Source organism: Typopeltis vanoorti, chromosome 15, assembly GCF_054136105.1.
Source record: "Typopeltis vanoorti isolate ZY-2024b chromosome 15, IOZ_Tvanoo_1.0, whole genome shotgun sequence".
Classification (NCBI taxonomy): domain Eukaryota; kingdom Metazoa; phylum Arthropoda; class Arachnida; order Uropygi; family Thelyphonidae; genus Typopeltis; species Typopeltis vanoorti.
Genome location: NC_143563.1, coordinates 45,655,109 through 45,669,462, shown reverse-complemented (window position 1 = coordinate 45,669,462; position 14,354 = coordinate 45,655,109). Strand labels below are relative to the sequence as shown.

Here is a 14,354-nt window from a genome sequence, read left to right as displayed (position 1 = left end):
GTTGATAGTGCATGGGAGGTGGTTAAGTGTTTGCAGGAGGTAATGGCTGACTGTATACCTAGAGTCTGAATAATGAATCAAGTAGGCGTTAAATGGATGAATAACACCATTAAGCTTGAGCTGCAAAAAACGAAACAACTGTGGAGGGAATTTAAGGTGAAAGGTGACGGGCAGGCACATGAATGGTATAAAGCACAGGTCAGACGTGTAACGAGTGGGGTAAGAAATGCAAAAGTGGATTATGAAAGAACATTAGCCATGCAGGCTAAAGAGAATCCCAAACAGTTTTTTCGATATGTTTCAAGTAAAAGAAAAAATGTATATGGCAGAATGATTTTAAAGAATGCCGATGGTAGGGAGGTAACTGAATCAGTTGATATAGTGGAATTACTGAGGGAGCACTTTGCAAGAGTATATCATCCAGGTGGTGACATTGGAGGAATGAATGAACTAATAGCTTATATGGGAATTGTGGTGAATGAAGTGGAGGTGAATAGTCTATTACAAAATCTCAATGTTAATACATCTGTGGGATTGGATGGTATACCAGCTTGTGTTGTACGAGAAGCAGCTAAAGAATTGTCAGTGCCCTTGACCATTCTGTTTAATCTGAGTCTCGGGTCTGGGTTAGTCCCAAGGGGATGGAAAGAGGGGACAATAGTTCCACTGCATAAAGGAGGTTCCAAGACTGCTGTTGTAAATTACCGACCGATCAGCATATCAGGAATTGTTGTCAAGGTCTTGGATAAAATAGTCAAGAGGAAAATACAGGATTGGATAGATGCAAATGGGATACTGTATGGGGGACAGCATGGTTTAGTGAAGGGTAGATCATGCCTCAGTAACTTGCTCATGTTTTATAACACTGTGACAGCTGAAGTGGATGAGGTTAATGGGTTTACAGTGATTCTACTCGTCCTTGCTAAGGCCTTTGACAGGATACCACATGGTATCCTGTCAAATTCTAATGCCATTCTAATCAGTAAACTGCAGCATATGGGGATGGATATAGGGTTGGTAACATGGATAGGAGGGTGGCTGATGGAGAGATATCAGAGAGTGGTTTATTTAGGAGTAGAGTCCAAAAGATGGCCTGTGACTAGTGGTGTGCCGCAGGGTTCTGTTCTTGGACCACTGCTGTTCAATTTGTTCATTAACGATATAGGAAAGGATCTGAGAGGAAGTGTTCATTTGTTTGCTGATAATGCAAAGTTTGGTAGAGCAATAGTGAGTGCACAGGATGTCAGAATTTTGCAGGATGATTTGGATAGTTTGGAGGATTGAGCTAAGGAGAATGGATATCAATTTAATGTGGCAAAGTGTAAGGTTATGCATTTTGGGGTGAAAAGACTAGCAGCAGTATATCATATTGGTTGAACCATACTCCAGGAGATTGACGATGCCAGTGATTTGGAAGTGTTGGTGGATAGAGAGTTGAAGTTTAGGGGGACACGTCGCAAAAGTGGCTAAATCAGCTCATCAAATAACTTGGTTGCTGAAAAATACTTTAACAAGCAGAGACGAACAGGTTATCATTCCTCTGTATCGAGACTTGATAAGACCTCATCTAGACTACTGTACCGTGATATTGGTTCCAGGGTTTCTTCTTGATGGGGAGGAGGTGGAGGGGATTCAGAGACGAGTGACCAAGATGATAGCAGGTCTATGGAATGAACCTTATGAGAACAGGTTGAAGATTTGTGGGGTTGCAGAAATTGGTTGATAGGTAGAAAAGAGGTGATATGATTGAGACATTGAAATTACTGAAGGGGTTTCTATAAGATTAATTCAGAAGATATTTTTGAGAATAGGACTGGTGGTGGGAGGACTAGGGGGCCATACATGGAAACTGGGCAAGGGTGTTAGAGCTAGGTTTTTTACTTGGAGATGGTGAATGAGTGGAATAAGCTGCCAGAGTCTGTTGTGGGTGCCATGACTGTGAATGAGTTCAAGGCGAGGTATGATAGATACTGTGTGAATGTCGAATAGTTGTTCTTGACTTGATGTTAAGGCCTCCCTTGATGAGTCTATCGACTCCTTGGAGTTTCCCGTAATAATAATAATACTAACTGCTCAGTTGGTATTGAGAGGTTAGCCAGTATCAAGACTCTATGGATTTGTATTAATAATAATGTACTAAAAATGGAACCATGCCGTTCAAACCCACGTTCTTCAAGGGTCAACTGTAATTTTAATATTATTAGGCTGATTATATAGTTTTCTTTAGAATTTTTCCCCTTGTTGAATTTCTTTTCTTAAAGAAGTGTTATTTTCAATATTAAAAAAAAAATAAACACTAATTTATTTATTTGTTGGTTTGTTTAAAGCTGACTGTAAAATTCCACCTCCTGATGTAATGAATGGAAAAGTCAAGACTCCATTAACAAACTGGAAGCATGGTCTACCTGTTACTTATACATGTAATAAAGGATTCTATCTTGTTGAAAATGATACTGTGGTTTGCAATAAAGGCAGTTGGCAAGGAAAAGTACCTGTTTGCATAGATAGTGAGTAAAAAAAAAGTCATTTACAGTGAAAAGAGAACTTTTTTATGCAAAGTACATCTAATTTATTCTCATTTTCTTTCTCTCTCTCTCTCTCTCTCTCTCTATTAAAGTTATTACTATCTATTTATTATTTACACAGCACCATGCTGTAATTGAATTGTGCAGCAACATTTGTCGTGTCATAAAATCAAAATGTAACCAAAAACAATTTTGGTTACATTTTGTAACCAAAATTGTTTTCATTGATTCTAATTGTATTTCAAAGTGCTAAACCCAAAATTTTAATTCAAAAAATTTTATCAAATAAGGGATTTTTTTCAGACATTATATATATATATATATATATATATATATATATATATATTTTTTTTTTTTAAAGAATAAATTTTAAATGACTTTAAATCGAGATGAAATATTAAATTTTAATGATAATGATACAACTAGTTTCAGCCTTTTACAGCCTTCTTCAGGTATCCAGTAAAGGTAGAACACAGTAATAAAAAATTGAAGTTACAAAAAACTGAGAATTACAGGCAAACAAAAAAAAAAAAGATGTTATAGATGTTATACATATTAACGAATAGGTCATCATTTCAACTGAGTAGAAGATCAAGAATACATATACAGTAAAACCCCTTTTTTACACTTTTCAGGGGGACTGATGGAAAAAAGTGCAAATAGCAGGAAAGTGTAAATGGCAGGAAATGTAAAAAAACATTAAAAAAAGGCTAAAAGATGACTTACTGCTAGTATGGGAGTCTACATACTAGATTACAAAATTTAATAACTGAAAATAAATGAATTTACAATGTACTTACATTCATTTATTTAAAAAAATCTTTAATTGTTGATTGTTTTTGCTTTTCGTTTTTGTTGTTTTTTTTTGACTTAGCACCAGTTTGCTTTGCATTGAGTTCAATGCTTGACCTTTTTTTTTTTTTTACTATCGTGTTCAAAGTGGACACGGAAAGTCCAAGATCTTATGCTAAATGCACACGTGTTCCGGCATGACAATTTACACATTGCAGAATTGCCATCTTTTCTTCTACCGAAATATGTTTTCTGTCTTTCTTCTCCGTGTTACTAACATGGATAATCCACCACCGCAAAGCAATATTGACACGCTAAATTACGTCGCAGAAATTCTGCGTTATCAATTCGTACTGTAATTGAAAAATCACGGTATCACTCATCACTACAGTACTGCTGCATGCGCGCAAGTCACCACGATGGTGGAAACGAAACTACAGCCGAAAGCAATAGCACCTGAGAACAGAAATGTGCAGATTTCCGCAGAAATTGATTTGAAAATCAGTATTGCCACCGGAGAAAAAAACGCAAATCACGGGAAATAACGTACACGTCAAGATGTTAATCGCGGGAAAACAATATATCGTGAGAATAGGCCTTAAGACGGGACCAACAGAAAATGACGTAAATGGCAGGAAAACGTAAATTGCAGGAACGTAAAAACAGGATTTTACTGTGTATATATATATATATATATATATATATATGTGTAATGTTTCAAAACTTTAAACGTCTAAGTACTTAGTTTAGAAACTAAGTACTTAGAAGTACTATGTTCATCTCACCATATAATACTGCAGTGCTCATGGATGAGGAACCTTTTGCTACCTATGTGGATAGCAAATCATTATCAAGTGATGAAAGGATTTAAGTTGTCCATTGCACATTAAGGAACTTTGTGCACAAGAACAAAGTTGACAATTCTGGAGGCAGTTGCTTTTCCAACAGTGACTTATGAATGTGATACTGGGAACCTAATGAAGTCTGACAGTTAAAGGGCAGTCACTTTTGAGAGTGGTCTTATGTTACAGAAGGCTGTTTAGGATATCATATACTGAAAGGCAGTCAAATGAATGGGTGCTAGAAAGGATTGGTGGAACTTTAAGGCTTCTTAAAGATATTGAAAGAAGAAAGCTGAAATATTTGGGCACATTGAAAGGAAGGAAGCAGGACTTCTCAAAACAGCAATAGAAGGTAAAGGTCCAGGAAAAAGAGGAAGGGGCATAACCTCAATGAGATGGATGGATGGTGTGTGTGTGTCTGAAGTGATTGATCTTCAGAGAGTTGAAGCCTCCAGAAGGGCATACAACAGGACCACTTGGTGAAAATTTGTGCCACATGACCAAGGAATGGAGTGACCATATGGCATTTGATGATATCCTTTGAATAGATGAAATGGAATTGTTCCTTAAGTTCTGCCTACTTGAACTGCTTAGTGTGTAAAATTGGGTACTGAAATAAGTAGACTCTTTATTATTTCTAAACATCGTATATAGAGTGTCTTATAAAGAGTGTCATGAGAAAAAGTAGCCATGTGAAAAGAGGGCTCCTGTTTCAGCTAGTGTATTAATACATTATTAGTGTATAAGTATTAGTGAATTAATAGTGTATAAGTGTGTGTTCATGCGTAAGAGTTGCTGTAAAGGTTGTGTGCTTGCAGTGTTATTAGTGTCCGAGATTTTTTGTTTAAGTTTATTTACAAATTCGTTGAAATTAGAGCTTAGTATAGTAACCAGCAGCTTTCTCCACGCAGGAATTCAGTTTTGATTTCAGTCATTTCATGAAATGTGTGGTGTGCTATAAGTATATATATAGGACACTAACTTGTAGAAGTAAGGTGAGTCTTGTTCCATTGTATAGGGCTTTGATTAGTCGACACATGGACTACTGCATGCAGAATTGGTCACGTGGTTTACAAAAGGACAAAGATATGTTGGAAAGAGTCCAGAGGTGACTGACTAAGGTAGTTTCTGATCCCTGGAATGTCGAATGTGAGGAAAGGTTGAGAAGATGCAATTTACAGAGTCTGGTGGATAGGAGGAAGATGGGTGATATGATATAGACCTACAAGTTAGTAAGGGGTTGTTATAGGATCAGTGTTGGAGAGGTTTTACAGAAAATAGTGGAAGATCAGGGGAAAACCAGATGTCATCCCTGGAAGCTGTATAAGGAGGATGTGAGCAGGGGAGTGACATATAGCCTGCATGAAAAAAAAAACAGGTTTTTTTCATGCAGAGCTGTGAATGATTGGAATGCCTTGCCCGAGAGGTGTAGGTGTCTGTAGAGAATTTGAGTGTGTTTAAGATGTGGTATGATGAGCTGTGTGTGTGTGTGTGTGTGTGTGTGTGTGTGTGTGTGTGTGTGTGTGTGTGTGTGTGTGTGTGTGTGTGTGTGTGTGTGTGTGACAAATGGACCTCCTAGATGAGTTTTAACTCCATAGAGTCTTGGAATAATAATAGTAATAATAATAAAGTTTATTGATTCAGCGGATTTGTGAAAAAGGCCAATCTGTCAATTCTGGGATTGTGCCAGTGAATTGAAAAAAAAAGAGAAAGAGAGATTGTGTCACAGGCTGTTACTTGTTTAAGTAATCTTGATTATCTGTGCAAAACAAAATATTTGGTATCTTACCCAAATTTTAAAGTTATCAATAAACCTCATCCGATTAAACAAAAGAAATCAAACAATTTTGTTAGATATTTGATTGTATTTACACAATAATTTGAGCTGTAATCTTATCTTCAGCAGTGAAAATTATTCACTTCCAAGATGAAAATTTCTGTTTTTAGAAATAGAAATATTAGTTTCTTATTTTAAGACAAAGAATTGATTTACCAAATTACTAACTGAACTTCTGAGACATCAAATTTCTTACAGCAGTAATAGTGTTTCAGAGAAATGAAGGAAGTCCACATTTGGAAACGTTAGCATTTGCATGTCAGTTCTTCCAGAACAAATCTCAGTTAATTTTATTGAATGTTAATGCAATAATTGACAGAAACTTTTAAAAATGGTACTTGCATGTAATGGAGTAATCACATGCATGAACTCTCCCATTAGAATAAAAAGTAATCAGGTACAAGAACTGCTATTAGAACTGCTCTGTTGCTGTAGCTCAGTAGCACATGACATAGAAATTTATGTCAAGAACATATAGCCTTCTCCAAAATATTGTATAGGAAGAAAGAACATAAAATGTAGGCCCCCTTGGACCAAAAAAATATTTCTGCCACTATAGCATATATCTCATGAAAAAGTTTGTTTAAGCTTTGGACAAAAATGGACCTGAAGTGCAGTCCTTAAATGCAAGATTTAAAAAAAAAAAATTCAGTATTCAAACTTAAAAAGAAAGTGTAATTTGTTAGATCTCAATCATTATAAACAACTATGGAGGCACACTACCGTGTTTAAGAACTTACTTTAATTAGAATAAAAATGTGAAATGCTCATCAAACAACCAAATCTCAACAAAAATGATTGCCTGAAAATCCCAAGGAATTGGATGACTCATGTATGACCCACATAACATCTGGAAAAGAAGAATTATCTGCAGTGAATACCAAAAAAAAATAAATAAATAAAAAATAAAAGAGAAACTTTCAGTCAGCTAACAGAAATTTAAAGTAACCACAATGAGTCTTTTGACTCTATGGAGGCCTGGATAATAATAATAATAATAACTTTAAGAAACAGATACTGCTGATGTAGTTGTACTAAGATAATTATGTCTTATTTTATTTATTTATTTATATTTTTTATTTTATTTTATTTTATTTTATCTTATTTTATTTTATTTATTTATTCATTTATATTTTTATTTTATTTTATTTTATTTATTTATTTATTTTTAAAATTGTTTTCACCAGAGGACAAGGTATGGACAATGGTTGATGAAGCAGTTATTGCAGTTATTCTCAACACACAATAGTATGTGCCAGTGTAGCCTGTATTTATTGTATCTTCTTTCTTCTTCTTCTTCTTCTTCTTCCTCTTGTTCCTTTTCCCATCTATTTGGGGTTGGCCTTTTTACATGATGCACATGAACCCAACTGACTTGTTGCAGAGCCTGATGTTGGGGGGAGGGGTACTTTTGTCTGTAGAAGTGTGTGTTCACAGGGCTGGTTTGCTTGTTCTGAGGGATGAAAAACCTGAATTTCCAGGAAAAAAAAATCCCTTCACCTCCGTATGAGACCAGATATCTCACCTTTAGTTGAAAGAGACCAGATAAGTTCAACACATCATGGACGGGAATTGAACCTAGGCCTCTCTGACCAAAGGGCTTCATCTATACCAACTGAGCTACTGAGGCTCTATTTACTGTACTTTGATATAAAAATCAAAATGTCAAATTTTATTTTAATTTTAATTAAAGTAAGTTCCTAAACAGATGCTTCCATGTGTGCAACAGAAACTGACCATCTGTGAGACTAGAGAGTCTGTGAGAGATGGATCAATAATTAACTTCCCTTTTCGTTTTGGAAGAAAAGGGAATTTTTTCACCAGTTGCCAGGAAGTACATGGGACTGAACATGATGGTAACTCCACCAGTCAACTAGTGAATACTCCTGGTCTACTTACTTTGGTGGGTTGTGCCTAAGGATGTCTGAGTAAGCAGCTGCAGGGAGGCATTGTTCAAGGCCATACTTGGATTGAAGTCTGGTTACACCTCTGAGGAAGGGGATGAAGGATCCCTGAGTCCATCACTCTCTGCTGCATTTCCCATCAATTTCCCATTTTTTTACTTATAAATATGACCAACAATACAAAAAATCCCAGAATTATTGCAGTTAAAAAAACTCTCACAAAAAATGGAAAAAATCTCTAAAAACATCAAAATTACTACAAAAATTGCAAAAAAACAGAGAAAAATGAATAAAACCTTGGAATTCCCCACAATTAAAAAAAAACTTCTAGATTGTCTTCACTAACTTCAGGAGTTTTAATTTCCAGTATCAGGTGGCTGTAGTTGGTGATATGCATCGCCAACTACAGCCACCCAAAGCTGATAAACTGCTTTTCACCAAACCACCACAATCACTCTCTACAACAACATCTCACTTCAAATTTCCCTATTATATTTTCCATGAAACCCATTTAAATCCTTAAAAGAAGATGTCAGCAAACTAGCAGAAGAATGCAATTTCGATCCCAGAATTATCATCAAATGCCATCATTTTGGACCCATAAACAAAAGAAAGGACAGAATGAACTTTCCACATCTCATGAAAGTGACCTGCGACACACCAACAAACATATCCAAATTTATAATGGTGATAAACAACAAGCTAAAGGACACTTGCCCCTAGTCACGCATACTTGCTCGACCTGATTTAATCTTTGCCCAGAGAGAACAAAGATGCCAACTCCAAAGACAACTAGAAGAAAAATGCCAATGGAGACAACAGTTGGATGATAGACTACAAACAAACCAAACTAGTGCAAAACCAAGTGATGCCACTAGTAAACACGAAGGACACCAGTACGCAGGCACTGCATAGGAAATGTGCAAGACTCTTGCAGTCAAATCCATGTCTCACAGAACCTTGGTATCCACTTCACCAACATCCGTGGCCTCAACTCCAACCTTAATGACGTCCACTACCATCTGCAGTCCACCAAACCCCACCTACTCTTTTTAACAGAAACTCAACTCTCACCTTCCCCCAGCACTATTCATCTCAATCTCCCTAACTATACACTATTTAACTCCTTTCGACCCAAGGGTGACATCTGTGCATATATCTGTCCTGACATACCCTGCCAGAGAGCATCTAACCTAGAATCGCCCAACTTCGACCTTCTTTGGCTGAAGATATCCCTCCCCACTCACTCAAATTCATCTGCTGTCTCTGTTGCTCTCCTAATACTACCAATCACTCTGAACTCTTTCATTTCCTCTCCTTAAAAGTTGATTTTCTCCAGTCCCACTCTCCTAACAGTGAAATCATTCTCTTGGGTGATTTCAACGTCCATAACACCATTTGGCTTTCCTCTTACAGTTATACAGATCTTGCAGACAGAGATGCTGAAAAATTTGCCATCACTAATGACCGTACACAAATTGTTCAAAACGCACCCAGAATACCAGATAACCCGAACCACTCCCTAAATACCCTAGATCTCTTCCTTACTAATGACTCCCTCCAAATATGCAGTGAATGTAGTGAGCCCCCCTGGGTAATTCTGACCACAACCTAGTGCTCATCACCTCCACATGCAATAATGCTTACACAGTCACTCTCACACAAGATTAGTTTGGCATTATAACAGTTCCAAATGGGACAGAGTCCAAGACAACTATGCTTCATTCCCATGGTTGGACTATTGTTTCCAGTCTTCCAGTCCAAACATATGCACTGAACATATCACCAAAGTAATCCTCACTGGCATGAAAACATACATTCCCCACACTACCTAGAACAGCCGTCCCCTAACTAAATACTGGTTCTCCAAAAGATGTGCCAAGGCTGTACAAATGAAAAATCAGGCATACCACAACTGGCTCAAATCAAGAACCCCATCCTCATTCAATGCCTATACTGAAGCCTGGAACAGATGCAAGGAAATTATCAATGCTTCTAAAACAGAACTTGAACAGACAAAAAGCAGGAAGCTTGCAGCCTATCCAAATAGCAGCCTTTTGGTCTCTTGCCAAGGCAATTAGCCGTAACTTTTGTCCTACACTATTCCCACCTCTATCATACCCAGATGGCTCAATTGTAACATCACCCATAGTGAAGCTAACCTCCTGGCATCACACTTTGCCCCAATGCACACATAACTGACAATGGCAAATGCCCCCTATTCATTCCAACTGCCGAACATACAATGCCCCCTGTATCCTTTTGCCAAAAAGATATCATAAACCTGCTGTCTAAATTAAAGACAAAAAAGTCTCTTGGCCCTGACGGCATTCCTCCAATTGTCCTGAAGGTCTGTGCACCAGGACTCCTAATCTTATGCCATCTCTACACACTGTCTTACTCCACTAGTATATATCCCAAAGCCTGGAAACTGGCCTGTATTCAACCCATTACTAAAAAGGGTGACAAATCACTACCATCTAACTACCGCTTTATCTTACTCACTTCAGTCCTATCCAAAGTAATAGAGAAAACCATCAACTCTCAACTCCTAATCTACCTTGAAGGTACCCGGCTATTAAGTGACCACTAGTACGGATTCCGTCGAAGCCGTTCAACAGGATATCTACTCTCATGCATCACTAATCACTGGACAAATGCCATGGAGAAATTCAGTGAATCCCAAGTAGTTGCACTTCATATCTCTAAAGCCTTTGACCGAGTCTGGCACAAAGGCTTATTAAGCAAAGTTCCATCATTTGGACTGCCACAGGACTTCTGCAGATGGATTGCCAGCTTCCTGTCTGGATGCACACTATGTGGGATGGTGGACGGCTCCCTATCCTCTCACCATCCAACTAATGCTGGGGTCCCACGAGTTTCAGTTCTTTCACCGACCCTCTTTCTTCTATATATCAAAGACCAACTTCAGTTGACCTCTAATCCAATACACAGCTTTGCAGATGACTACACATTACACTCCTCCCTTTCATTTGACAAATCCTACTCTACACAACTCACTTCAACCCACAGAACATCAACCACCACTGCCCTTAATTCCAACCTCCAAGCCATCCTCCAATGGGACTCAGATAACCTTGTCAACTTCAACGCTAGTAAAACCCAGTTCAGTCTTATTTCGCTACTTTATCTCTAAACAGCTGTTAACATTATACAAATCACAAATCTGTCCAGCTATTGAATACTGCTCTCACATTTGGAGTGGGGCTCCTAAAAGCTCCTTCAAAATGCTTAACTCAATACAGAGAAGAGCAATTAGACTGATAAATGACCCATCTCTCAACAACTCGCTCCCCTCACTTTCACATAGATGCTTGGTCTCTGCAATCTGTATATTCTATAAATATTTCCATGGGAAATGTTCATCTGAAACAGCATCAATAATTCCCCCACTCTGTACTAAGCCCATTGTAACACGTACAGCTGCCGCCCAACATCCTTTCACAGTACACCTTGAAACCCACAGGCCAAGTTTCTTTTCCTCCTCCTTCATCCCTGTTACTGCGGTACTGTGGAACAGCCTTCCCCCTGATGTATTTCCCAAGGAATACAACATACAGGCTTTTAAATCAAATGTAAACAAGTTTCTCCTTTCCCAACTCACCATCCATATACTTTACTAACATACTATAGGTTGACCAGCCAACCTCTCGTATATGGGCCCAACATAAAAAAAAAACAGACGGGATCTATTCTACTGTCAGGTCTGATATCCCATGCCAAAGGTTATCAAACTTGGAATCCTTTTCATATGATCTTCTCTTTCTCAAGGTCTTCTTACCTCATTTTATTGCCTTTATTTGCTGCCACTGCCATTCTCCAAATATACCCTTGCAAAATGGTCACTCAGTAACTCAACTATTTTATCTACTTCTTTCACCTCGTGACTATCAGCACTCATTAAAGTTAATCTTCCATAGTCATTCCCTCTCTTACTTGCCATGTAAAGAAAGAGCTCTTCAGGAACCAACAAGATTACCTGGGTTGCTCAGCTAATTTCCTCTCACAATCTGATTTTGCCTTCCTTACCACCCTACTGGTCACTTTTCTTGCCTGAGTCTTGTACTGTTCATGAGTTTGCTGGTCACCTTTTTCCTTATATACCCTCCACATCATTTTCTTCTTTTGCAGCTCATGCTTAGTGATATTACTCATCCATCCAACTCCTGCCTGATTAACCCTCCTTACCTTAGGTATGCAATTTAATGTTGCATCCCCTAGATGCCTCTTAACTATCTCCCATGCACTCCTAACATCCTTCCCTTGCTGTGTTTTATGCCATGGCACAGATTTAAGCTTCCTCCTAAGCTTGACATATCATCTGCCTTATAGTTCCACATATACCCCCCTTCTTGACAGAATATTTCTAATGTTACAATCTTCCAAGTCAAGACTGCCTGATCGCTTTTGCCAATCAGAAGCAATGTGGCCACCTTTGTTATGAATAGCTCTTCTGATCCTATGACCAAGCCCAATACTCTGATTTGCCTAGTCCCCTCCATTCCATTTTCATTTCTCTCGTGGTATGTGATCTTTCTTCCTTGCAGTCTATATCTCCATAGTTGAAGTTTCCCCCATAATAATCACTTGACCTGCACTCATTGTACCAATGAGTGCAGGTATCTGCACCAATGAGTGCAGGTCGAGTGATTATTATGGGGGAACTTCAACTATGCACTCATTGTACCAATTTGATGATGCATGTCTTCCAGATCATCTGTGGGGCCTCCTGGTCTATAGCAACAATCAACTGTATATTTAGTCTTACTGGCCTTGATCTAACACCTGACTGCTTCAAATGAACAGCCATCCACCAAGAAGAGATACCATGGTTGAATTAATGTGGACCTGATATACAAGTAGTAAAATGGTGTATCACCTTATTATTAAAATACTCTGGATGAGAGAAAGTTTTTCAGTTGGTTATAAACTATATTAAACTTGCCAGGAAATTATATTCTTGTTTAATCTTTTACCCAAATGTAAGAAGCAAATAAATTGTGTGCAAGACATATCTTCACAACTGGGTTACTTGTATATAGAAGCTAATGGCTTCACATCAATGGACATTTTTGATCCTATAATGCCAAGCACACTTTGTTTCAAACATGTAGAATGCTGTGCATTATGAGAGGACTACTACCCAGACAGGTTTCTACCTTTATTGAGGTCTCATCCGTGAGAGCCAGACCCAGTCAAAATTCCTGCCCATTATCCAAACTGTGGTTTAACAATAAGACACTAAATGGCAGTTGAAGAGAAAAATTCATCTTGCTGCAAGCGGTTTAAGACAAGAACTCAAGCCTCATTCTTTTCTTACAATGCAAATCCAAATCTGACTCTGAAAGGACTAAATGCAGAACTTGTTTCCTGTTCAAGTGGTAAATGGGCATTCTGGTCTATTGCAAAAACCACTGGATAAAATATTTGTTTATCTGTGCTTCCACCTGTTTCTTACCCATCTAGCACTTTTCAACAGCACCCAAAGATAAAATCTGACCTCCTGGCATTATTTACCACAAAGAAATGTGACTGCCGTTCTGGTAGTTACACTTTTCTTGAATAATCATCATCATTAGTTGCATCAGTCTTGGGACTGGTAGCTCAGCAGCAATTTCCTCCATTCTGCTCTGTCATTGGCTTTCTTCTTAACCTCCTGGTAACTCCTCAAACCTGTGCTGTCTTTGACTTGGTCAAGAAAGCTTTTCCTTTTGGTCTGCCTCTTCTTCTTTTCCCCTCTATTTTGCCTTCAGTTATTCTTTTCACAAGTCTATCATGTCGAAGTATATGTCCAAACCACCTGTCCCTTCTAATTTTGATTGATTTAATCAGAGTTCTTGTTTTGTTTATCTCTCTCAGGACTAGTTGGTTTGATTTTTTTTCTGTCCATTTTATTTTGTTCATGCAGTGCCAGCACCACATTTCAAAAGCCTCCAATCTTCTTACATCTTCTCTGCCTAGAATCCAGGTTTCTCATCCATACAGTGCAATGCTCCATATCAATGTCTTTACTAATTTTTTTTTCAATTGTAGGTTAAGGTTTCCTGTTAAAATGCTTTTCATCTTAGAGAATTGGGCTTTTGCATTGTTTATTCTTGATCTTATGTCTTCTCTTGTTCTGCCATCTTCTGTTATTAGGCTTCCTAAATATTTAAAGCTTTTCACTTGTTTTATTTGTTCCCCGCTGATGTCTATATGCTCTGTATTGATAGGGATTTTGCCTGTAACAATGCTTTTAGTCTTATCTGTGTTGATTTTCATTTTGTAATTTTCAAGGTTATTATTTATTAATTCTAGCATTGTTTTTAACGTTCTTCTGTTTTCTGCTACAAGGGCTATGTCATCAGCAAATCTTATACACATGACTTGCTCACCATTTATCTTTATGCCACTATTTATTTTATCTTTAGTTTCCTGAATGGCCTTTTCAATA

General features: G+C 37.8%; 1 protein-coding gene across 2 annotated transcripts in view; it reads left to right on the top strand.

Annotated features, from left to right (window-relative positions):
• The window catches only part of LOC150098729 (complement factor H-like), a 601,741-nt gene that overhangs the window by 242,485 nt on the left and 344,902 nt on the right, over positions 1 to 14,354 (top strand). For both annotated transcript variants that reach the window (XM_090405340.1, XM_090405339.1), the window contains exon 10: positions 2,328 to 2,507. In XM_090405340.1, coding sequence (XP_090261466.1) covers positions 2,328 to 2,507 — 180 coding nt within the window. The remainder of the gene's footprint in view (positions 1 to 2,327; positions 2,508 to 14,354) is intronic.